At 33.6% G+C, this 25,020-nt stretch overlaps 1 protein-coding gene across 5 annotated transcripts in view; it reads left to right on the top strand.

The window, feature by feature from the left end:
• The window catches only part of SCN3A (sodium voltage-gated channel alpha subunit 3), an 84,868-nt gene that overhangs the window by 23,011 nt on the left and 36,837 nt on the right, over nt 1-25,020 (top strand). For 2 of the 5 annotated variants that reach the window (XM_036253568.1, XM_036253566.1), the window contains exons 10-16: nt 2,595-2,885; nt 8,363-8,707; nt 9,725-9,857; nt 11,203-11,441; nt 19,609-19,782; nt 20,724-21,080; nt 23,076-23,540. In XM_036253568.1, coding sequence (XP_036109461.1) covers nt 2,595-2,885; nt 8,363-8,707; nt 9,725-9,857; nt 11,203-11,441; nt 19,609-19,782; nt 20,724-21,080; nt 23,076-23,540 — 2,004 coding nt within the window. The remainder of the gene's footprint in view (nt 1-2,594; nt 2,886-8,362; nt 8,708-9,724; nt 9,858-11,202; nt 11,442-19,608; nt 19,783-20,723; nt 21,081-23,075; nt 23,541-25,020) is intronic. The other 3 variants (XM_036253570.1, XM_036253569.1, XM_036253567.1) reach the window with 3 other exon arrangements.

The following is a 25,020-nucleotide window of genomic DNA, read 5'->3' as shown; positions in this document are numbered from 1 at the left end:
AGTGGAAAGGTGAATTAAGGACTCTATTTAGATGATAAAGGAATATATGTATATTCCATTTTCAATCATGCATATTATATATATCCTATATATCAAGCACAGTCAACTCTATTTAACTTGCTACAGAGAAGTGCTTCATTTTTTCACTTCATTTTACACATATTTATATTAAACATTCATATTTCAAAAGGGTTCTTAATATTTATCATCTTTCATCACCGGTGATGTCAGAAGTGATACTGATGATCAAGAATTCAATAAAACTCTATCTGGTATATGAAATTCTATAAATGTCCCAATTCTGAATTGATTTTTAATTTAAATACTAGGCATTGTCATACTTTTTTAGATCTGGGTTTCCATAATGAATATAGTATTCAACATGAACAAATATCTGTGTTACATTTTATGTGTTGCTTAGCTCAACACATATATTTAGTACTATATGTAGTACTATGATTCCATCACTGGGTTTATGTTAATCCTAGAAAATTTGTATCACTTATTTTTTTTTTTAAGTTGAGATGAGGTTTAGAAAAGGAAGCTACTTTAGAAGATTTGTTTCACCTCAGGAAGAAAAAAACATAAAGCCCAGCATGCTGTCAAAGGATTATAAATGAGTTTTATCTTCATTCTTTCCTAAAATACATTTCTGTTATATAGATCATTCTGACATAGAGTATTTTATAAGATCTCGAAAAGTCAAGTCTAAGTATGTCTTGTTCTTACCCCAGCCCTACCTCGGTGTCCGACACAACTGACAGCATGATGCCTTTTTTCATCTTTATTAACCAAACAGTAACTGAGCCCATTCTTTTTTTTTTTTTTTTTTTTATCCTCACCCGAGGACATTTTTCCATTTTTTGTTCAGGTAGAGTGGGAGGGAGAGAGAGAGGAACAGAGAGAGAGAGAGAAACATCGACGCGAAAGGGACACATCGAGTGGCTGCCACCCGCACAACCGACCAGGGCCGGGGACAAACTGCAACCGAGGCACATGCCCTTAGCGGGAACCGAACCCGGGTCTCTCAGGACCGCAGGCCGATGCTCTAACCGCTGAGCCAAACTGGCCAGGGCTGAGCCCATTCTTTATGTCAGGTGACATACTAGGCAATATGCACAAAAAACATGACAGAAGTCCTACCTAACTTAGTCTAGTAGAAAAACAAAATGTTGGTAAGTTAGAATTGATGGTACTTAGTAATGACATATGTAGAGAGTTGAACCAATATTCTCATAATTTAATCATTGCCACTTCCTTTATTATGTTTAAAAGTAGGAATATTCTTAATGAGGAAGCTTTGTATGCACTATATTGTTGTGTCAGATCCTCCTTAGTCATGGTTAGATCATTTCCAGCCTAAAAGTATTGTTCATATAAATAAAAATACAAAACATTTGCCATATTTCACCTCAGAGCTGGCTGTGTTTCTTTAGAATGTATAGAAATTCAAAATGCTTATGTATACTTGGTGCTAAAATAGGGGGAAAATATTGAAAAGGTCGTCATAATCTCTTGAATGATTATTTTAGGGGTTTATTGACTGATATGTTAATCATGTGTTATGATTTATGATAATAATTTATAAAATTAAAGAATTAAACTAAAAGTGCTAAGTAGTAAATTAATTATGTTGATCTCTGGGATTAACTGGACCCCAAGGATGTGAACTATAATAATAAATGTAATTCAAATTAAGTAAGTGGAGAAACTAGCCAATACATTCTCACTACTTCAAGCTAGAGATAAAATAGTAAAAACTTTAAATGTTTTGAGTTCACAAAAAAAAAGAAAAAAAAAAAAAAAGAAATTATTTTGTCCTAGGTTTAGAAGGAAAAAAAATACCACTCAGTTGTTTGCAATTACATGTGGAAGAAACATGCCCATGGATAGAGTTGAAATAGTAACCAGACCAGCAACCATCACTAAGAAACATTTACTTTTTAAAATGTAGCCCAGCCAATGTGGCTCAGTAGCCAAGAGGTCGCCAGTTTGATTCCAGGTCACATGCCCAGGTTGTAGACCCAGACCATGGATGGAGTTGAAATAGTAACCAGACCAGCAACCATCACTAAGAAACATTTACTTTTAAAATGTAGCCCAGCCGATGTGGCTCATTGGTCAAGAGGTCGCCAGTTTGATTCCAGGTCACATGCCCAGGTTGTAGACTCAGTCCCCAGTGGGGGGCATGTAGGAGGTGGCCAATTGATGTTCTCTCTCATTGATGTTTCTATCTCTCTCTACCTCTTCCTTCTCCCCTCTCTCTCAAATCAATAAAGAAAAAAAATTAAAATGTAGAAGATATTTTTAAGAGAACAAATGTCCCCAGAAATGAAGCTAATTTCATCAGAATTTTTTTTTAAAGGGCTTTCCAGGAGATATGCCAAACCAGACTTTTCATGCTTTAATGCTCAGGCTAGCATCTTGCTTTATAGTGTATGAAATTGTCATTATTAAGAGAACTCTTGTAGTAAAGCACAGTAAAAAGGCCAGAAGATACAATTTAACATATTATCATAACTGGCAACATTTGTATTATTTATCTATTTTCAAGGTTACATGTTCTAACTAATACCTCGCTTTGCTTTAAACAGGCAGTTGCAGCAGCATCAGCTGCTTCAAGAGACTTCAGTGGAATAGGTGGCTTGGGAGAGCTCTTGGAAAGTTCTTCAGAAGCATCAAAATTAAGCTCCAAAAGTGCTAAGGAGTGGAGGAACAGAAGGAAGAAAAGAAGACAGAGGGAGCATCTTGAAGGAAACAACAAAGGCGAGAGAGACAGGTTTCCCAAATCTGAATCTGAAGACAGTGTCAAAAGAAGAAGCTTCCTTTTCTCCATGGATGGAAACCGATTGACGAGTGACAAGAAATTCTACTCCCCTCATCAGGTATGGTTTTCTACTAAGTGCGCCAATTTATTTTGTCATTGCTATTGCTTTTTAAATGTTGTATTTGGTTTTGGTATATTTTTGTGCTATCTGAGTTAAATGAGGAACAAGGAACTAACATTTAATATAGTTCTTTAAATTTGCTTCATACATTATCTTTAAATGAGACTTTCATTAAACCATTAACTTTCATTTAAGGTAATCAGCTTTAAATGTTGCACTATTTTGAGACCATGTGTCTTCATCTGCTTTTTCTGGGGGGGGGGGGGGCAGGCAGTAGGGATTAAGATCTCTCTATCATACTTTTGAGCGAGACAGTTTTGCAATCTTTTGTTTACCTTTTCCTTTCTGAGATTTTAAATGAATATGTCTTCTTTACATCTGGATTTCTGCCTTTACTATATGTGGTTCTGATTTCAACATATGTATGGATCGTGAAAAAAAAAAAGGTCTCTGGAATTTTCCTTTATCTTCTGATATGAGAAGTATATTATTGCAATTCTCATTACCCTGATATGGTGTCATGCCATGATACATTAGAGTGACATTGTGACCTAACTGCTCTTGAAAAGAACTAAATTGAAGATGGTCTATTTTTGCTCTGATTTAATGCCAACTAACCAATTCTTCTGCATATTTCAAGTCAAAGAGATAAAATAGTTTCAACCTTTTCTCTGTCAATAAGTTGTATCTGTTACATAATGTAAAGAGTAAGTAGTTATAAAATCTGTGAGAAGTACAGTTATGACTTTGAACACTGGTTCCATCAAAATTTCATGTATAATGAATTATGAACTCTTCTCATCATATTAATCTGGGTCATAATTATACCCTAAAAATAATATTTTGAGGAACACTCTATATAATTAAAATTAAGTTAAAGCCAACAACTGTACATCAACCAAGGGCTATGATGTTCTTTTGTCTTATAAAAAACAAAAACTTTTTAAAAAATTGGAGTGATAAGTACAAAATTCATTGTTTAGCTCTTGGTTGGGAGGAAAAGGCATATACAAATTATCAATGGATGTTTCATTTATAATTTATATTCGATGTATAAATAAAATATAAAAATTAGCTTTACATTAATCATTTATAGCTTGAATTCTCATATTAGGACAAAATAATTATTCACACACATAGTTATAAGATGAAAACTATTCTCTACAGAAAATGCTGGTATTAAGAGATTCAACAATTATCTTGCATAATACAAATATAAAGTACATCAGTATATCTATTGGGTTTGATTTGAATGTCTATAGGACCAGATTTTGTGTATGTGTGTGGCTTAAACTGTCATCGCTGATATAGTTTAGCATTATTAAGATTATTGGGAGTCATTAGACTTAGTATTATTTGACACCATAGCATAATGATTGATGTCATAAAGCTTATGTTCATATTTCAACTTCAAATTAGTTCTGTGATCTTGGTTGAGCCACGTTTACTTTGTAAAACTTCTATAAAAATGGGGTGATAATGTATTCCTTAAACAGATGTGGAGGATTAAGCAATACATGGAATACCTATGTGACAAACAGTAAAAGCTCTTATTAAATTAAAAATAGTAAAGGAATTCCAAATGAGGGAAACTAGAAATTTGAGTAGTTCAGTTACTCACAAATGTATGTGCATAATAGCAACATTTACATGAATATATCTACATGTTTTGAAAATAGTATTTGTCTACCATTGTTTCATCATGGTGATCAAATAAACACTTGTGGATTAGTTCACTTGACCAATTAACAAATATTTATTAATCACCTACTATGTGACAGAAACAGCTCTGGATGATGAAAATATCTCAATGAACAAAATAGATACAATTCACTGACCTCATGGAACTTCATATGAAAGGAGGAGACAGACAATAAATAAGATACATAAGTTATAGACTGTGTTAGAAGACAATAAGTGATGGGAATACATAAATAAAGCTGGAATGGGGGATCAGGGTCACTAACTTCAGGTAAACATTTTAAATAGGGTGGTTTGAAAAAACCTCACTGTAAAAGAGACTTTTCAGCAAACATTAAGAAGTGGCAGGGAAGAGGCTCACCCACGGAAGAGCGTTCCAGGCAAGTGCAAGTCCCTGAGGCGGCAGTGTGCCCGAATGCCCGGCCAGCAGCAGGGAGGCCTGTGCAGAGTGAGCCATGGAGAGGCCATAGCAGAGGGACATGAGTTGACAGCCAGAGGTGAAATACTAAAAACAGAATCAGAATATGCTCATATTATATGTACTTCATTTTATATTTGTAGATAGATAGTGAGATAGGTAAATAGGAAGGTAGATAGATAGATGGATGGTTGGATGGATGGATAATGGATAGATAAAGATAGGTAGATAGATAGTAGATATTTAAAAATTGAAAGAAAAAGCCTATTAGCATTGATATTTTCACACCTCAGTAAAAAGATACAGAAGTTACTATCACAACTCACAAGCAAAAAATATACCAGAAGCACATAATAATATCTGGTTTTGTAAACAAGAGAGGACTCTCTGATGGGAAAGAGAAACAGTCAATGTAGTGGGGACAAGAACATAAGATGGACAGGATATGCTATTCAAAACAAGTATGTCTTCTGAACATTTCAAGGCTGAGAAGCCACACATTATTTTATTTTAAATAGATAATATATGCTCATAGTACAAAATGGAAAAAGTGTTGAAAATTGTACAATGAAAAGTAAATCACCTAAAGATTTCATCTATGTTGTTTGGACACACTGATACAATTTATTTTAAACCAGATGTTTCATAGCCAGAACAAAGTATAATTATTAACTGATTGAAGACATTGATAGGGAACATACATTTAACTTGAAATGCTATTGAGTATTTCTAACAAATACTGACTTCATGTGAATTTACTAGAACATCTTCAAATTCCCTGTATCGCCTCCCATCTTGACTTTTCCCAATCCACTCTGAGTTTAGTCTCTACATGCAAGATTGTGTTTTACAGACCTAAGTTCTTCTATTCACCCTTTTGTTATTGAAAATTAAGAAGAAGTGTTCAAATTTACCTTCTTGGACCAAAGGAACATTGAACTGTGGGATCTATGTTTTAGCATACTTGAGGCAAAGGAAGGTGATCATTTGGTCCTTAGAGCGCAAAAATGTGTTTTCCCTAGAGAAAGGACTGTCACAGCTGTGGGTATTCCCTGCACTCGGCTGCATCTTTTAGTGTTATTTTTGGTTTCTTTTCTCTGAATTCTATTTTTGTTATCTTTTTTTTTTTTCAGTCTCGATTGCCTTGAAATCTGTGCTCACACCCATTATTATACTTTCTAACGAGAGAATAGAAGTTTCGGATAAACTCAAAGATCTGGAACGCCTGTGAAAACACCCTGACATAAAAACATGCAAATTAAAGTCATGTACAGGATATATTATGAATGTACCACATATCGAATACTCCCAACCAATATCATGTATATAGAATTTTAGTTTCCAAAGACAGTCTCTGAACATAAGTACATTAAAACCATTACACTGACACATCCCAGGGATTAAGGCAGGACAAAATTTGTATTCCTCTGAGTGTAGAGTGAGGGCCACCTGCACAGAACACCTGCTGACTATTCAGATTCCAGAGTCCTACCCTGTGCCTACTGAATCCCAGTCCCAAAAAGCAAGGACCTAAAAATACACACTAAAGTTTCAAAAACAAGTCTGAACATAACCAATGTTACACTGATCATTTAAATTGAGTATAAGGAGATTTAATAGTGGGAGGTGGTGGCTGAATTAATTTCCTCACAATGTCTAATTTCTTGATCAGTCTGATGAGTGGGAAACCAGTCTAGCTGCTATCTGACAGTGGGCAGGGAAACCCCTGCACAAACTGTGTATCCCAGAGACACAGTCACAGGTTGGACAGACTAGGCAGCAAATAATTCCGGTGGCTATCTTAAGCAAATCCAAAGAGACAGTACATTTGTTAATGAGTAATATCTTTCCAGAACACCACTGTGACAGAGGGCAACAAAGATTATTCAAGAGCTTTGCAGTCTGGAAAAAGCCATAAAAATAAAGCTACAACTAAGGCCTAAGAAAATCAGCATACCTAATTAGGCAAAGGGACCAAGAATAAAGTTGATGGTGTCTGCCTTTCCTATGTTTTTTTCTGCTAAAATTATTTTATTTGATTTTACTCTGAAGCTTGGAGAAAGAAAGGGAGGGTCCAGGCATATTAATTCTGTCTTATGGTTATGTATGTCTGTGTATCTATATTATGTAGACATATTACCCTGGCTATGCAGAGAGGTAGGAGGGGTTATGAGAGACAAACGGGGAGCAACAGGTATGTCATGGCTAATGCCGAAGGGAGTAAACAAAGATTCCGCAGACTGAATAAAGATGTCCTTGAAAACTGTCATCAAGGCTAGAATAAACACAGAATGGTGTGGTGCTGCTAGTTTAAAATCTACCCAAAAAGTGAAAGAAGAGACTTCATGCTAACTCCTCACTTTCCTATACCAGAAAACTATTAACTTGATTTGTTTGTGAATACACGTAATACAAAACGTTTTGAATCATCCAGATCCTTTTAATAAAATTAGAGATCAGAAGGATAAGCTGTCTTCTACATCACCCTCCTTAGTAAAGTCAAGTATGTATGTCTTGCTTTTTAAAGCCAGTGTTAAATGTTAAGTAAGAAAATAATTTATATAGCAGTTTAGAAATATTCTGTTGTCACAACTTTATATATAGATAATATAGATATAGATACAGATACAGATATAGATATAGATAGATATAGATATAGATATTCTCTCAAATAATGTGAATCATGATTAGCCATTTGGGAAACTGTTCGCAAATTTGGGAGACAGCATCATAGGTAAATTTCCTGACTTTCATTCCCAAGTGGATAGAGGCAAACAGGTCCAGAAAAGGAATAATTTCCTTTTAGAATGCAAAAGAAGGAAATGAAGAGATAATAGGTTTGTTTTTAAACCATTATCCGGAAGTGAAATATTTTCTACAAATATTTGAAATCTGAGCCAACAGTCTCACTTGAGCCATAACTTATTTCCACGTGGTATGCCCTTTCAGATCATTGTATTGGGGAGTGAAAGCCACCTACTCCATGTTTAACTACCACACCCACCAAAAAAATAAATAAATAAAAAATAACTTTTCCTTTTCAGCATAAAGTTCCAGTCCTATAACATTATGATTTAAAAATCTACTTCACAGTACTAGATTAACATTCATGAAGTGGTCATGCACTTAGTAAACTGCAAATCAGGATCCTTAATAAAAAAGTAACACTCTTTATACTTAAATTTGCATTGTGATCTATAATATCAAAACATGTGTTCTCTACAAAGTTGATTACCTGTATTTAAGAGCAAGACTATTCTAAACCCAAAAGCAAATAGATTCTGCAACATTAGGAATTTTTATTAAATAACTGAGAGTGTGTCCCCCGTTCCTTTCTTTCTTGCTCTCTCCTCAGTCTCTGTTAAGTATCCGTGGCTCCCTGTTTTCCCCACGACGCAATAGCAAAACAAGTATTTTCAGCTTCAGAGGTCGGGCCAAGGATGTCGGTTCTGAAAATGACTTTGCTGATGATGAGCACAGTACATTTGAAGACAGCGAGAGCAGGAGAGACTCACTGTTTGTGCCCCACAGACATGGAGAGCGTCGCAACAGTAACGTTAGTCAGGCCAGTATGTCATCCAGGATGGTGCCAGGGCTTCCAGCGAATGGGAAGATGCACAGCTCTGTGGATTGCAATGGTGTGGTTTCCTTGGTGGGTGGACCATCAGCTCTAACCTCACCTACTGGACAACTGCCAGAGGTGATAATAGATAATAAGTTAGCTCCTCCTGACATTATACACCAATTTGAAATAATCAAGGCCTAGACAGTTTAGCCTGTTATACCATCCTGCTTCCCCAAAGTGAAAGTCCTTAAAGACAATATATTACTTATTGGATGCAAAACAACCAACTTTTTAGAAGCAATTGATTTGTATGGGACCATTAGCTTTCAAATGCTGTAGGTTAAAAGAGCTCAGTTGTTAGAATCTGGGATGAAACAATATCTGCAGATTCAGTATACCTACCAATGCAAAATAATGAGCACTTTAACCAAATCATTATTATAGATGTATGTTCACCCAGAATGTATGATTATTTTTCATATTCTGGAAATTTCATATCCTTAAAATTAAATATTATAGTGAGCAATATAGATAATGGGGAATTTTCACAAAACTGTCAATATTACAGTGACTCTAAAATGTTTTGATATCTATTTAAATGACTCTAAAATGTTATTTCTCATAAAATGGCATATAGAAATAATTAAGGAAATCTCAGGAAAGCACACACATTTCATTGTACATCTGTGTATGTGCATGAAAAAATTTGGCTCATATATGTCAATATTGTCAATATAATCCCAAATAGAATAATTTAATCTTGGAACTATATAATTCTATTATTTATTTGGGGAGAAGATTGATCTGATTATAAATCATTGAGATAAGCAGAGTAACAATTTGAATTTTAATAAAATGAAACAATATATGACATTAGCATGCTTATGAAAATTTCCCTGAAAATTCCAGCAGGTTCTGCAATATAATTGCCCTACACAATTGCATTCTAAATGGTGAATTCTTGTTAAAGGATATCACCTATGATACTAAAAAAAAAAAAAAAAAAAAACTGCTTATAACTTAAAGACAAATTTGATATTTTATTATTACCTGAAAAAATTGCATGTAGCATGATTTTTCCAAAGAAATGCTATATGGTGTTGTACTTTCCATTGAAAAGGGTGGTTTGAGCCATCAGTATTTGGTTTGCAGGGCACCACCACTGAAACGGAAGTCAGAAAGAGAAGACTAAGTTCTTATCAGATATCAATGGAAATGCTGGAGGATTCCTCTGGAAGGCAAAGAGCCATGAGCATAGCCAGCATCCTGACCAACACAATGGAGGGTAAGAAGCAGCCATGCTACAGGCAGCTTTCTATGGTCATATGCTTTGTGGAACCTAGGTCTTCTCTTTAGATTACCACAGCCAATTATCCAGGATCAGAACTGTGTAAAGACCCAAGTAGATGATATCAGGAATATATTATGTTCACATTGATTATAAAAACTAATATTGTCCTGATTTCTTTTTGAGTTGAGTCCTTATCTTCTCTGCAGAGTGATATTTCCCCACTTGATATTACATTAGTGCTTATTTATCCTTATGTTACATTATCCTTAAGCAATTAGAGTAAATACTTCCTTTTTTAAGTGTTGGCAAAAAGAAACATCTCTGTCAGCCTTAGTCTGTTTCCAGGCAAGGAGGTGGTGATGGGGTTCAGAGAAGCATATGAGTGAGTTGGACAAATAAAGACACATGTTCCACTTCAACAAGGACTCTAAAAAAGATCCTCCCCTATCTTCCACATTCACAGAAACCATTTACATTCCTCCAAAGGAGAGCTGACACAATGCTTACTGATTTTGACACAGGAGAATAGACAGTTACTATTACTCTCTTGTTCATTCCCTAAATAGTGGTCATTCTCACCACTTCTTGACATTTAGAAGGGTATTTCACTAGAACTTCAATGTATAAGTCAATTATATAAGTCATAGTTGACATATGTTCTTTAGAAAGCATCGATTACATTTTATATCTTGTTCTATTGGTGTATTGGATATCTGAACAGTCACATAATTATTTTGTAATAGGCTTCACCCATTAAAACTACTAGATATTTTAGATATTAGGCTAAACTTTTAAAACAAATAAGAAAATATGAATAATGGATGAAGATTTTAGTATAGATTGAGTCTCAATCTATACTAAATAAATACACACTATATTCTGTGTGCAAGATCAGTGCTGATGGGGAGACAATCAGAGGAGAGAATGAGTCACACATGTTGATAAGGATCACAGTTTTAGACAGTGTTCTTATAAGGGTACTTTCAAAATAAAAATTATTTGATACATTTAAAATTTCTGTAAAGTGATATAAAAATTCCATTTTTATACAGAGAATATAGCAACTTAATTAACTATCACCTAAGTTATAAGGTAATGAAGTTAGTTTGAAGCAAAATGTTAAATTCAAAATGTTTATTTTTTGTTTTAAAAGAGAAATAACATCTATTTCATGATATTTTTAATGAACATGTTATGAAAGTATTTAATGGAATTGTCTTCTCAAATTGTTAAGCTGTTATATAAACTGCTGTTCCCCAAGTAGAAGCATCATTTTTATCTACAGTAATAAGACTTTGTTTTTAATGTTATTTACTACTCTTCTTTATTATTCCTCCAGAACTTGAAGAATCTAGACAAAAATGTCCACCATGCTGGTATAGATTTGCCAATGTGTTCTTGATCTGGGACTGCTGTGATGCATGGTTAAAAGTGAAGCATCTTGTGAATTTAATTGTTATGGATCCATTTGTTGATCTTGCCATCACTATATGCATTGTCTTAAACACCCTCTTTATGGCTATGGAGCACTATCCAATGACTGGTCAATTCAGTAGTGTATTGACTGTAGGGAACCTGGTAAGTTTATTTGAAGTTTACTCTTTTCCTTGGGCAGGAGTCGGGGATATAGACCAAAACAGAAATCCATCTGTGCTGTGTTGAAACAAAAATAATACCCTCTTTTTTTATAGAAAAAATATCTAAAGAAATATATGGAATCTCAATGATACGGTTTAAAATTCAACTAGTTTGAATACTGATTGTTTAGACCAATGTCCTGGCTGATGGATAATGGTGTCTCACTATCATTCTCCAGCCATACAAAATTATCAACTTAAAAATTAGCCTGCTATATTTGGTCAGGTTAATTTGGTGAGGCGCGTGATGTTAGCTGGTATTGATTTCTTAGGCCCTTTATGTCCCAAGGGCTGGACGTTCCCCACCCCTGGAGAGAAACAACACTATCTACGTCTAGCTCCACAAACAACAAGTTTTAACACACACAGCCTCTGAAGAAATCATGTCCATTGAAGGGAACACACAGGTTGATTCTGTGCAATAGAGGACATAGTTGTTTCAAACTGAATTATCTAAAACAGCATTTTCAACCTTTTTCATCTCATGGTGTACACGAAAACTAATTACTAAAAATCTGTGGCACCAAAGTATATATATTTTTTGCCAATCTGACCAAAAAAAAAAACATATAATTTTGATTCATTCACACCAGACAGCTATTGTTGTATTGGCTCTTATCATTTTTTTTTTTAATTTGACAGTCTAAGAGAAAAGAGGTCAATGCTGCCAGCTAAATAGTCAGGTATTGCATGTTTTAAATATTCTTGCGGCACAATAGTATACCTCTTTCTGCTCACCAGTTGAAAATCGCTGATCTAATAAAATGCTTCAGTATTATTCACACAGAGAAGAAATAGTTGGTAAAAATGCATTTTAATTTAGCCATATTTTTGGTTCAAATTATTGGAGTGAGGATCCATGTATGTGTGTGCTGACATGTATGTTTCCTCCTAAATTATATAAAGAAATTGTAATAGATGAACAACTAAAAAAAAGTATTTATAGAATTTATGAATCAAGACCTTCCTTTTTGGCACAAGATGGAAACAAACTCAAACTAGTTTAAGAGTGGGGGAAAACTGACTTGTGGAATTGAAAGGAAAGATAAATTACCAAGCCACATAAAGGGCAATTTTGTAGTTGTACTCCAGGAACTTGCTTTAACCAAAGGCTTGGATATAGCCCAAACATTCACTGCATCTTTTGTCTCTTGGTCAGGAAACGTGCTTAGCCATAGCTCACTGGTTGTACATCTTGTAACCTCTGCACTGAAAAAGGACTGGCTCTTTTCAGTTCCAGTTCAAATACTCTCATGACAGGCAGATTCTCTTTGGCATAGCTTAGACTAGATGCTCACTTCTGGTTTAATCAGTCTTGACAGAGCATGGAGTCATGTGAAAACATGGCAGTCTTATGAAGCCATACACATGGATCCCCAACAAAAGGTAGAAAGAAAATATTGGGCAGACTATTACATAAAATTGCATAAACATGTACCCCAATAAGTGGTTTCCACTTCACTGCATTATTTGTCTCAATAGAATCCCACCAGATTCTTGAGCTCTTCTTTGTCTTTGGCACCTGTGACATTGATTTTTCTTTGATTGTTCCTTGATTTTTTCAATCAGTCCAACTCTGCCTCCTTTTCAAACCTCTTTGCTTATGCCCACTACAGCTATGTTTTTCACACAACGTTTTTATGTACTCAATAACTCTAGTAACTATTTACTCTTGCAACATAAGCCATGTTCCAGTGCTATATGCCCAACTGTTACAGATTGTTGCTCAAGGACAGCTTTAAACACAGTATGTGACAGCTAAAAAATTACCTTTCCATCAGTTTACTGAAAGTTCTAACAAATATCACTTCAGTTTTGTGTTACCCCTAGTAGCAGCCTTCCAGCATCCAGAATAGGATTCTTATAGCCATTCTGACTTATTTCCCCCTATTTCTTATATACAAATTGATAGAAAGACCAATTTCTTCTTTCAAGGTATGTCTTTTTTAATCCTATAGCCATTAAAATAATATTTCTAGTACTCTGCACTCAATATGCTATTACCTTGCTAAAGTATCTATCATCTATATTTATGGGTCCACATTCTTTTCTGGTTTGCAAGACTCCCCCCACCAAAGCTGAGGCCATCCTTAATATACACCTTATTGACAATTGCTTCCTACTCAGTCACCATCAACCCCATCAGAATAGTCTGGTTGCTCTGCTACACAAACACACACAAGCTTTTATATGGTGAGATATAGGAAAATATCTCACTGTTGTCTGCATTCACATTTAGAGTGTTCTGACGCAAATGACCTCATCTTAATTCTTCATATTCTTTAATGTTCAATTCTAGTCTCATTTCCGCTAATGATATTCAATCTAACTAAACATTCTTTTCTTAACTCCAAATGCATTTGTGAATAAAACATGATTGACTATTAAACACTTTCTTGTATCATAATTCTTGATTTTCAGATCCATAATAAATTATTCTATGGCTAAGGTCATGCTCTATTTTTCTTTTGCATTTCCAACAATGTTTGCATAGTTGTTGTTCAATAAATAACCAACTCATTGTTTCCTATCCAAAAGGGCTGATTCAGGTAGCATGTTTTTATGAAAGAACATGGGCTTTACAGTCAGGTGGAACTCAATCGACCTCATTATCAATGCTTACTAATAATGAAGCATCTGGACAAGTCTGATAAGACATCTGAGTCTTTGTTTTCCATTATTGAAACAGATATAATAATACCCATTTCCCAGAGCTGTTATGAAGGTCGAGTGAGGTAATGTGAAAACATTTAGCACTATGTCTGGCATCTAGCATGTACTCAGTAAACAATTTCCTTCCTCTTATGTATCCTATTACCCTTCCTTTGAATGCTGATGGAAAACAGTTCTGCTCTAGCTCTTGTATTTTTCCCAGGATATTGGGGTGTTAGGGAAGTAGAACAAATGAAGGAAGAAATTTGTCACAGTGAAGCAGGAAATTGAGGTTTTATAGAATTCCAATGTTGAAGCAATCGAGTATGGTAGCACTGGGCAAGAGAAACTGGATTATAATTAATCAAATGGAAAAGCACCAGACTAAAGCACCAAATCTGGGTCCAAGTTCAAGTGCCCATGCTTAAATATCTGGGTGGTACTAAAAAAAAGTCACTTAGATCTTTGGGTCTGTTTTCCTCATGAGGACAATCTTTGGACTAGATAATTTTGCATGCCCACTCCAGTTCTAAAATTCTGTAACTTTAGGAGTACCAGTGAAGATAATGAGGTAGGGAAGTAAAGTGGAAGACTGGTGACTGGTAGAACCATTGATACATTGATATTAGTGATGGGGAAAAAGGCTCATCAAGATGGAGAACGTAGATGACAAGGAACAGACTTGAATTAACTATTTCTAACCCTAAGAATAGGAGAGTATGTAAATGGACTGTTTCTATTGGTTGATAACTCTTTATTAATAATAATAATAATATCTCATATTCATAAAGCATTTTATAGTTTAAGTTATCTTATAATACCTTATTTGACACCAACAACTTTATAATAAATGTTTATATATGAAAAATACTATGTATTTCACATATTTATAATATCAAATATAAAAATATACATTTAATATATAGATAGAAAATATTCCTTATATCATGGGTACAAAGCTGACTTTTGTCTATATTATATACCTTGGATGGTTACATTTCATATTTTGTGTGGTTTATAGTTTTCTCATTAAAACAAATTTAGAATTTCTATGGACTAGTGTATTACTGCTCAAGTAACTACATACTGCCTTATAAATAAGAGCACAGAGGTTTTGGATGAATTAGTTAACACAAAAATGTCCCATGAAAGAGTTACATAACTTTCAGTCCTTACTCAGATCAATGTATCCTTTTGCATCCTGTTTCTGGAGCATATAAAAATTAGATCACTTCTCTGTTGATTGGATTGATTAAATTTGAGTATCAAGAGACCTCACATCTCTATGGAGTTTCTTTAAGATGCTCTGTTTTGTTTTTATTTTTATTTTGTTTTGATCATTACTTCAAGAAACCCTTCAATCAATCATAGTAGGTTAGACAACCTCTTCAAACAGTTCCAATTAACAACAACTGTTTCTCCAGAAAATATAGACAAAGATTTGTAGCTCCTACAAACTGGTTATCTTTCATACTATAACTCTCATTGTAACCAGTGATTAAGGGTCCATGATATGTCCTTATTCTGCTAAATCAAGAAGGGAACTCAGGAAATGGTACTTGTTTGAACGATCTTGCAGGCTGTTTGGAAATATAAAAGCATCAAGAAACACAATTAGCTAAATTATTTTAATTAAGTGGTGTGATATAGGACACAAATTAAAATATCAGGACAGTGTTTCTCTCTCTAAAATCAATAAAGAAAAAATTTAAAAAATGCCCAGCCAGTATGGCTCACTGGTTGAGCATCGACCCATACACCAAGAGGTCACCAGTTCAATTCCTGGCCAGGGTACATGCCCAGGTGGTGGGCCCAATCCCCAATGGGGTCATGCAGGAGGCAGCCAATTGATGTTCTCTCTCATTGATGTTTCTCTCTTTCCTTTCTTCTTTCTAAAATAAAATAAAATATATCAGGACAGGACTATGATAGCTCTTTGAATAAAAAATAACGACTCTTATTTATTGAAAGATAAAACACTTGGAAGCCATATGTAAGAATTCACCTGGGGTGCCTCTTGCATTAGTGGAATGTTATTTTGCTATCTAACTCCTCTCCTGGTATAATATAATAATAATCCCTTGTCATCTCCAAACTAACAACTTGTAATAGGTCTGTTATGTAGCAATAATCATGTGTATACCAATTTCTGAATAAAATTTGATAGAAGTCTAAGAATTTTAGACTCAAACCTAATAAGTCATCTCAATAAATATCACGTGATAGATGAGGGAAATGAAAATCACAAATGTCAAATAATTTTTCACCATTTTAAAGTATATTTCAAGTTCATCTGAAGTGAAAAAATCAACAACAAATATTTAAAGATGCATATTCAAAAGGCATGGGGAAAATAAATTTAAATCAGAGGCTAGCAATAATGGAGCAATAGGCTACAGTGACATGAAATTCAATACAAAGGAATAGAACATTAGCCTGAGCAAGTAGAGGTTCTGTAGAGTAAACTGGTCTACATGAGACCTTTAGCTTTTAGAATGAACATTTCTATCTTTTTTATGTAAATCAACAAAACATTTTGCTCTGTCCAAGTAAATACTCAGTGGTACTCAGACTATTAAACTTTTCCATCCCTAAATTGAGAACTTAACCCTAACATTTGATCATTTCAATTCCTGGGCCCTCCACCAAACAGCTCCAAATGCCCCAAATTTCTTTACTCTTGGTCCAGACGCAGAAGCTGATTCTCATCCCCATCTTAGCAATTACATTTTTACTATCATATGTCATCGTGTAGAATAGGTTAGAAACTTTTCACTAAACGTATCTCCTCATATAAGAAGCTGGTGTAGAAAGCCTATAAATTCACCATCCATAAAAAATGTTATCAGCCTAAATTAACTAGTTTTATGCAATTTCATGTTTGCATATTTTAATTGCTGTTGTGTTTTTATGGTTAGCCTTTTGGATACTTAGAAATTTTTTATGAGCAAATGGCTATGGAAGCATGTAATCCAAAGTTTCAAAAGACAAAACACTTCTGCAGTAGACAAGATAGAAATGGGCAAAGTCTAAACAATAAACATTTGATATACTTTTTTTTTTTTTGGTACATGACCCTAGCAGGAACCGAACCTGGGACTCTCTGGTCCGCAGGCCAACGCTCCAACCACTGAGCCAAACTGGCCAGGGTGATATACTTTTTATTAATTGTCCAGGTCTTAAAAATACTTTGTGATACAGAAAAATTCAAAGGCAGATGACTGTGTGTTTATAGACCATACATGGGAGTTATACAAATAATCTTGTACATACTCAGCGGTTTCCAGTTCTCTCTGTTGTTAGCATTTTTCGATAGAATTTTAAAATGATGTCAACATAGGCATCAGAATCAGTGCCATTGGTTGACCTTAGCTAGAATGAGGAAGACTTTCAAAAAATTTTTATTCACTGTGAATGCTAAACTTAGAGTAAAATGTACCAAAAACAATCCTATAGATTTTAAGGGGCTAAAATGAAAACATTTAAAGCTATATACACAGCTGTGATTTTAAATTGTGAATTGTAATTAAAATGTTACCATTCAAGAGAAGTGTCATGTTGAAATTAAATTTTAGATGAAAGAATGTGAGTTTAAGGTATGGGCTTTTATGATGCAGGATATCGTCTAGTTACTTCAGAAGAGCTAAAATGATCACCTTATGATTTTCTGTAGGAAGAGATATTTGTAGATCATTTACTGGGTAGTTTGTAACTCTTTCCTGGGTAGTTTGATATATTTCTATAATTAAGCTGCCTATTTCAAATAGTAGCTGCTTCTGAAACTTTACATAACAAATAATTTTGTATAAATCAGGACTTACTTTATTTTATTTATTTATTTATTTATTTTTCTTCTTCTTCTTTTTTTTTTAATCTTTATTGTTGGATGTAAAATGTATTACAGATGTTCCACATTTTCCCCCATTGACCCACCTCCTCCCCGCTCCCGCTCCCCTCCCACCTTTTCCCTCACTATTGTCTGTGTCCATTGGTTATGTATATAAGTTCTTTGGTTTATTTCTTCCCACCCCCCAACTCCTTTCCCTTTGAGGTTTGTCAGTCTAGCAATGAATTTGTACTTCTTAATCTCTTCACCTTATTTTAGATTCACTGGGGGGGGGGGGGACCATGGTGAGTTCATTATATAAACTGAAAAAAATTATTTTCAAAGTACATTCCACCATATATCTGGATTTTCATGTACCAGGCTTGCTTGAAATACATTTTATTTCCATTTGAGTGAATAAATGATGAACTAAAGATATTTTTTCTGGATGGGTATTTCCTTCAGGTCTTTCTGTGACTGGGAAAATGAAATGTTAGCTGCATTTACATATTAGTAAGAGTGGATCGAGATTCGTTCATTAATATGTTTTAGGAAACCAAATAATTTTGATACTGTTAGTTTCACAGAGTTTTTCTAAGGTAAAGGCTGATTTACCTTGGTAAATAGTAAGTTTGACTTTACCATCATAAAATGCGGCTTTTGCTTCAGTTATTTAAGAGAATTGCTTTAAAAGATTTTTGTGTGTTTTTTTTTTGCAAGAGTAATTTCATAACTCTTTATGCCTTGAAACTTTTTGTCTGCAGTTTTGAGTTAGAACCAAATGTTGAGTTTGTTTCATTGTTTTTTCATTCTATTGTCAAATAGACATTCATCCAACCACTCAGATAATGTATTAATCTTAATTATGGATGTATGCATACTGAGGAGGTTCTTCTGCTTTCAGTTAACGCTGCAGTGCCCTGCTCTAGTAATCCATTAACCTTAATCTCAGGCACGCACCCAGACAGCATCATTATAAAACATTTGTGGCAAGCCCACTCTTCTTTCAGGAAGGTTTATAAAATCATAGACATAAGACGATGTATTTAGTTAGTTAGTTAGTTAGTTAGTCCTCACTGAAAGATCTTTTTCCATTGATTTTTAGAGAGAGTGGAAGGGGGAGAGAGAGAGAGAGAGAAACATTGACGTGAGAGAGACACATTGACTGGTTGCCTTTCACAGACCTGACCTGCAACCCAGGTACGTGCCCTTGACCAAAATCTAACCTTTGACCCTTAGGTCCACAGGCCCATGCTGTAACTGCTGAACCAAACCAGCCAGGGCAAGGCAATGTCCCTTTAAAAACCCAAGAACAAAATATAGTTTTTACTAAATCTCTAACATTTTTTGTGTAACTTCCAGTAACATATAGCTTTGTTCTTGATGCAAAATTACTAAAAAAAATAATAATAATAAAAATCATTATAGTAGAAGCATAATGTACCAAAAACAATAACAGTCCAGTAGTTGTTATTCAGTATCAAATTTTTATCTAAACAATGAAATGTTTTAAAAATGTTTATTTTCTGGCAAATATATCAGATTCATTAAAGAAAACACATCTACTTAAAATACCCCCCTGAAGTAAAATGCTAAACTGGTATAAATTTGCCACATTTCTTTGCTTTAGGTCTTCACTGGGATCTTCACAGCAGAAATGGTTCTCAAGATCATTGCCATGGATCCCTATTATTATTTCCAAGAGGGCTGGAATATCTTTGACGGGATTATTGTCAGTCTCAGTTTGATGGAGCTGGGCCTGTCTAATGTGGAGGGATTGTCTGTGCTGAGATCATTTAGACTGGTATCTGCATAGACTGTTTATATTTTGTCTTTTATTAATAGAACATTTATTTTGAAAGAGAATCAATATGTATTTACATAGTTACTTTTAATATTTTAAATATATACAAATATGTGTAATATTCTAAGAAAATATATAAATATTCTCTTTAAAGTTAAGTATGACTATTTCCTAAGAAAGATAAAAATGGTTGAAATGTTTCATAATGATTAGCTATATAGGGCACATTTGAAAACACTTATGTACTTCTAAAATTGCTTTTAATTCCTTAACTCCTTTTTGCTTTAAAGTCTGTAAAGAAATGCAAATAAAAAGTTGGGGCCCCAGCTAACCTTAGCTTTTTATCAACCTTACTTATCTAGTGGCACTACTTTAAAGGTAGATGTAGGAAAATATTTTGATACTATCAGACTTTAAATGACGGTAAAACAATGTTTTTTGAATTCAGCTAGACAATTTGATGAAAAATATGTAAAATTTTATTGCAAATTAAGTAAAATGTGTACTTCTTAAAATTGAAAAAAAACCTTTTAATGTACATTTTAATGTGCATTGAAATATGTATCTTATGCTTTTAGTTTTTCTTTTCTCAAAAATATACTGTGAGGGTGACATTAGTTTGCTAAATTCAGTCTTTAATCAAAATATTAATTTGTTTTCATAAATGTGTCTGTTGATGAATCAGAAATGTTTTATTTATTACAACTAAAATATTTTATCTTTTTTATTTTTACATTTAAATAATATGATTTTATTTAGAATTCCAATATTATTAACAATTTTTTTCTAGATTTGAATTTGTTTAGTATGTTTTGAGATTTTATATCAATTTTATATCCCTCAGAGGTTGGTCTCCAATGTCATATATTAAGAAAATAATGTCTAACTTCCAGAATTATTTTGTGATTAGTACTAAGACGAGCTTTTTCACTTCATTACAGCTTCGAGTTTTCAAGTTGGCAAAATCCTGGCCCACCCTAAATATGCTTATTAAGATCATTGGCAATTCTGTGGGGGCTCTGGGTAACCTCACCTTGGTGTTGGCCATCATAGTCTTCATTTTTGCTGTGGTTGGCATGCAGCTGTTTGGTAAGAGCTACAAGGAATGTGTCTGCAAGATCTCCAGTGACTGTCAACTCCCACGCTGGCACATGAATGACTTCTTCCACTCCTTCCTGATTGTGTTCCGCGTGCTGTGTGGAGAGTGGATAGAGACCATGTGGGACTGCATGGAGGTCGCTGGCCAAACCATGTGCCTTATTGTTTTCATGTTGGTCATGGTCATTGGAAACCTCGTGGTACGTACATATTACAAACGTTAACAATTAAGAACAAGGTCAGACAGCTCGGAGGGTGTCCTGACACAGTAGACATATCTCTGGTTTATAATCAATGACTCAGACTCAGAGCCCATGCTGACATACGAAGCATGGGCTAGTTACTTAACTTCTCAAGTTTCCAAACTATAAAACGAGAATAACAAAACTAAAATATTGTGGTTGATATGATAATTAAATGAGGTCTATCTGAGGGTTTGGGGGGGGAAATATTATTTTCTTCAAAGAAATATTTTTATAATCAAGACTAACTTTATAATAATATTTTTATAGTCCTAATTATTTTTATCTTAGTATTATTTTGATAATCTCCAATAAATCTAAAAATACAACTATATACACTATATTGCAATTGCTCTTTATAAATTCAGGGTTCATATTTGCTTACTCAAAGGTATAAGTTGCATATTATCAAATTTTGAAGACAAATTTCAATGAAATAGAGAATTATATTTCAACTATGTCTTGTAATTATTCAAGTGACTTGGAAGGGGACTAAATATATTCTTCCCTGTATTTTCTTCCTAAAAGGAAAATAAATCATCATAGTTTAAGTTACTCATATGCATGGAGTAACTTAAAGACTTTTAGCTGTGAATTAAAAGCATTAATATAAAGGCACAATTTGTATGTTTATGTTTTAATGTTTAAATTTCTCAATCATATGTGTACAAAGCATTTCTTTCTCTTTTTTTTAGGGGTGGATTATTAGCAACTTTTATTTTCTTATTTCTGCTGCTTTGTATTTTTTTAAATCATGAATAGAAAACATCTTTTTAACTTTTTCCACTGTCCACAAAGGAATGAAATTTACTTACAGAAAATATATGTAATAAAACAGTAAACAATACATTAAAAATGTAAATATTATAGCCAGCATCGACATATAAATCAATGGAAAATATTTTAAAAATCAGAAATAGACCCATACTGTTTAGTTGATTGATTTTCAACTTTGTTGAAAAGCATTTCTTTATACTATCATACAGGACTTTTCCTTTCAGAGGTACAGTTCTAATGAAAAATGTTTAAAAGAATGTTGTGGACAGCTGTGGACAGGCAAATTTTTCAGAATAATAAATTTTGAAGCTCTAGATTCTGAACAAAATCTGATACAGAAATAAGGAAACAAATGGGGTTTTTGATTTGCATGTGTCTTCCTACCATGAAACATTTTAAAAACTCAGTAACCACATTTCAAGCTAAAAATATTCCTATAAACAGATTTTCTTTTGCATCAGTTATAATTAATTATTCTTTTATTAGTCATATTTTATCTGTTAATTAGATAATTCTTTCTCATGTATCCCAGTGATACTCTGAGAGTTAAGATTTCTTCATATTTTTCTGTACAAAAAGAGAGTCTAGCCTAAGCCTTGGATTAATTTAGATTTTTCTCCATCTGTTGAACTATTTGGACACATAAATTTCAAATCATATTTATGAGAAATGTGTTATATATATAAAAGTTTGTGGCCATTAGACAAAGGAATTTATATTTCAAGTATATTGTTTTAATACGTCACTAGGCTATTAAATAAATAAATCCACTATTTAAATACATAGCTAGATGTTCCCTAGACAAACTGGTGAAACAAGTAAAATGAAAATATCTGTTTTTTTTCCTCATTGGCCAAAACCATAAAAATGGGATTTTATCTTTCACTAGCAACCCTGAGTAGAAAATTTAAATCTTAGAAACTCTAGTTTCCCATTGTCCTAAGTAGGAAAGAGAAGGAGCATGTTTTTCCATTTGCCATTACAGCAGGTAGAAGATATTAGGTCCTTTAAATAATGTGTGATTGAGACATGGTGTCCAGAATATAGTTAGCAATGCAGAAGCATTTGATGAATTAATTTTAGCAAAGATCTATGAGTTTCCTATTTAAGCTATTATATTTATGCATATTTCAATATTAGTGTAGCAAATTTTCTTTTTCTTTTTTTTTCTTTTAGGTTCTGAACCTCTTTCTGGCCTTATTGTTGAGTTCATTTAGCTCTGATAATCTTGCTGCTACAGATGATGATAATGAAATGAACAATCTCCAGATTGCAGTAGGAAGGATGCAAAAGGGAATTGATTATGTGAAAAATAAGATACGGGACTGTTTCCGAAAAACCTTTTTTAGAAAGCCAAAAGCTATAGAAATCCAGGAAGGTAACAAAATAGACAGCTGCATGTCCAATAATACTGCTGAAATAAGCAAAGAGCTTAATTATCTAAAAGATGGAAACGGAACTACCAGTGGTGTAGGTACTGGAAGCAGTGTTGAGAAATATGTAATCGATGAAAATGACATGTCGTTCATAAACAACCCCAGCCTCACTGTGACGGTGCCAATTGCTGTTGGAGAGTCTGACTTTGAAAACTTAAATACTGAAGAGTTCAGCAGTGAGTCAGAACTAGAAGAGAGCAAAGAGGTAAGAATGCTTTTAAACTTTTTGCCATATTTCTTTTAATAACCGTGCAACATTATTATTTAGTATTTTTATTGTATTTATGTTATTTAAAAGTATATTGGAAGTCATATATATGGTAATGTTAGAAAAATATGAGATATTCTTCTTCTTTTTTTTAATCCTCACCCGAGGATACTTTTTCATTTATTTTCAGACAGAGTGGGAGGGAGGGAGCTGGAGATAGAGAGAGAGACATCGATGTGAGAGAGACACATCGATTGGTTGCCTCCTGCACAACTCGACCAAGACCGGGCACCAAACCACAACTGAGGAACATGCCCTTGACCAAAATCAAACCCTGGACTCTTTGGTCCATGGGCTGACGTTCTAACCATTGAGCCAAACCGGCCAGGGCAAGTATGAGATATTCTTTATTTGGAAATTTATTCATAGAAAGTCCAACTGTCCATAGGAAATCTTCATTTTGAATAATTAGTGTATTCATTTTCTTGATAGTTTGAAAGTCTGATTAAAAAATATGGCCTCCTAAAAAAGAGATGTCATTTAATACATTCTATTCTACAATAATTATGCTCTTTAGAAAAAATCAATGAACTATATTTTATTGATCATTGTGAAAGTGCCCTCTTCTTACTTTCTATAATATATTAGGTTTTGCTATAATTTGTTTTAATGTGAAAGTTTTATGTAGTTTTTGTTCACCTATGAAAGTTTTATTGAATATGATAGCATGCTATTCATTTGTAAAAGATTTATATAGACTAGAAAACTACAAATAGCACTGATTATATTTTGCCTAGTCAGTGGAGCAAATCTATAAGGTCTTCCAACTCAACTTGAAAATACTAAGAACTACTTAGAAGCTCTACTTGAGAGTTATAATTACATAGTAGACTGAAAAGCTGCTTTTACTGTCATATTATTAATTATTTAAAAGAAAAAAAAGAAGGCACATGTTCCTACTGTATGATAGAATTCAGAGGATCCCCTATTAGTAACTTAATGGTATTAATTCTGCAATTCTGTGTTGAGGACAGGATTAAAATTTTTATTATTAGTTACTTATGTGTGGACTTCTAATATACTAATAAGAAATAAGTCTAGCATAGAGTTTTAAAAGAAAGTTTTAGTTTGAGGGTACAATATTGACACCCTAGGAATCAGACCAGTGTTGTCTGATTTTGTGAGCATATTTTGGAACCTTCTTTTTTTAATAACAATATAAACAGAATTTATATAAGTAATAAGTAGTTGACAATATCACAACTCAGAGCCTCCTGATCCCCCTTTTCAGGCATTTCAGAGCTACTGAGATACATTATAATAGTAAATTTTAAAATATTTTGAAAACGATAAAAATACATAGCAAATGATGTATAAGATTCTTTCTCTGAATTCCATTCAAAGTCTACTGAATTTAATTCTAATCTATATGTTGCTTATTCTAGTAATATAGGAATTCAATTCTAATTTTATTTTC

Source organism: Molossus molossus, unplaced genomic scaffold (assembly GCF_014108415.1).
Source record: "Molossus molossus isolate mMolMol1 unplaced genomic scaffold, mMolMol1.p scaffold_m16_p_11, whole genome shotgun sequence".
Lineage (NCBI taxonomy): Eukaryota > Metazoa > Chordata > Mammalia > Chiroptera > Molossidae > Molossus > Molossus molossus.
Note: the sequence above shows the minus strand (reverse complement) of the source record. Positions and strands in the feature narration are given on the sequence as shown.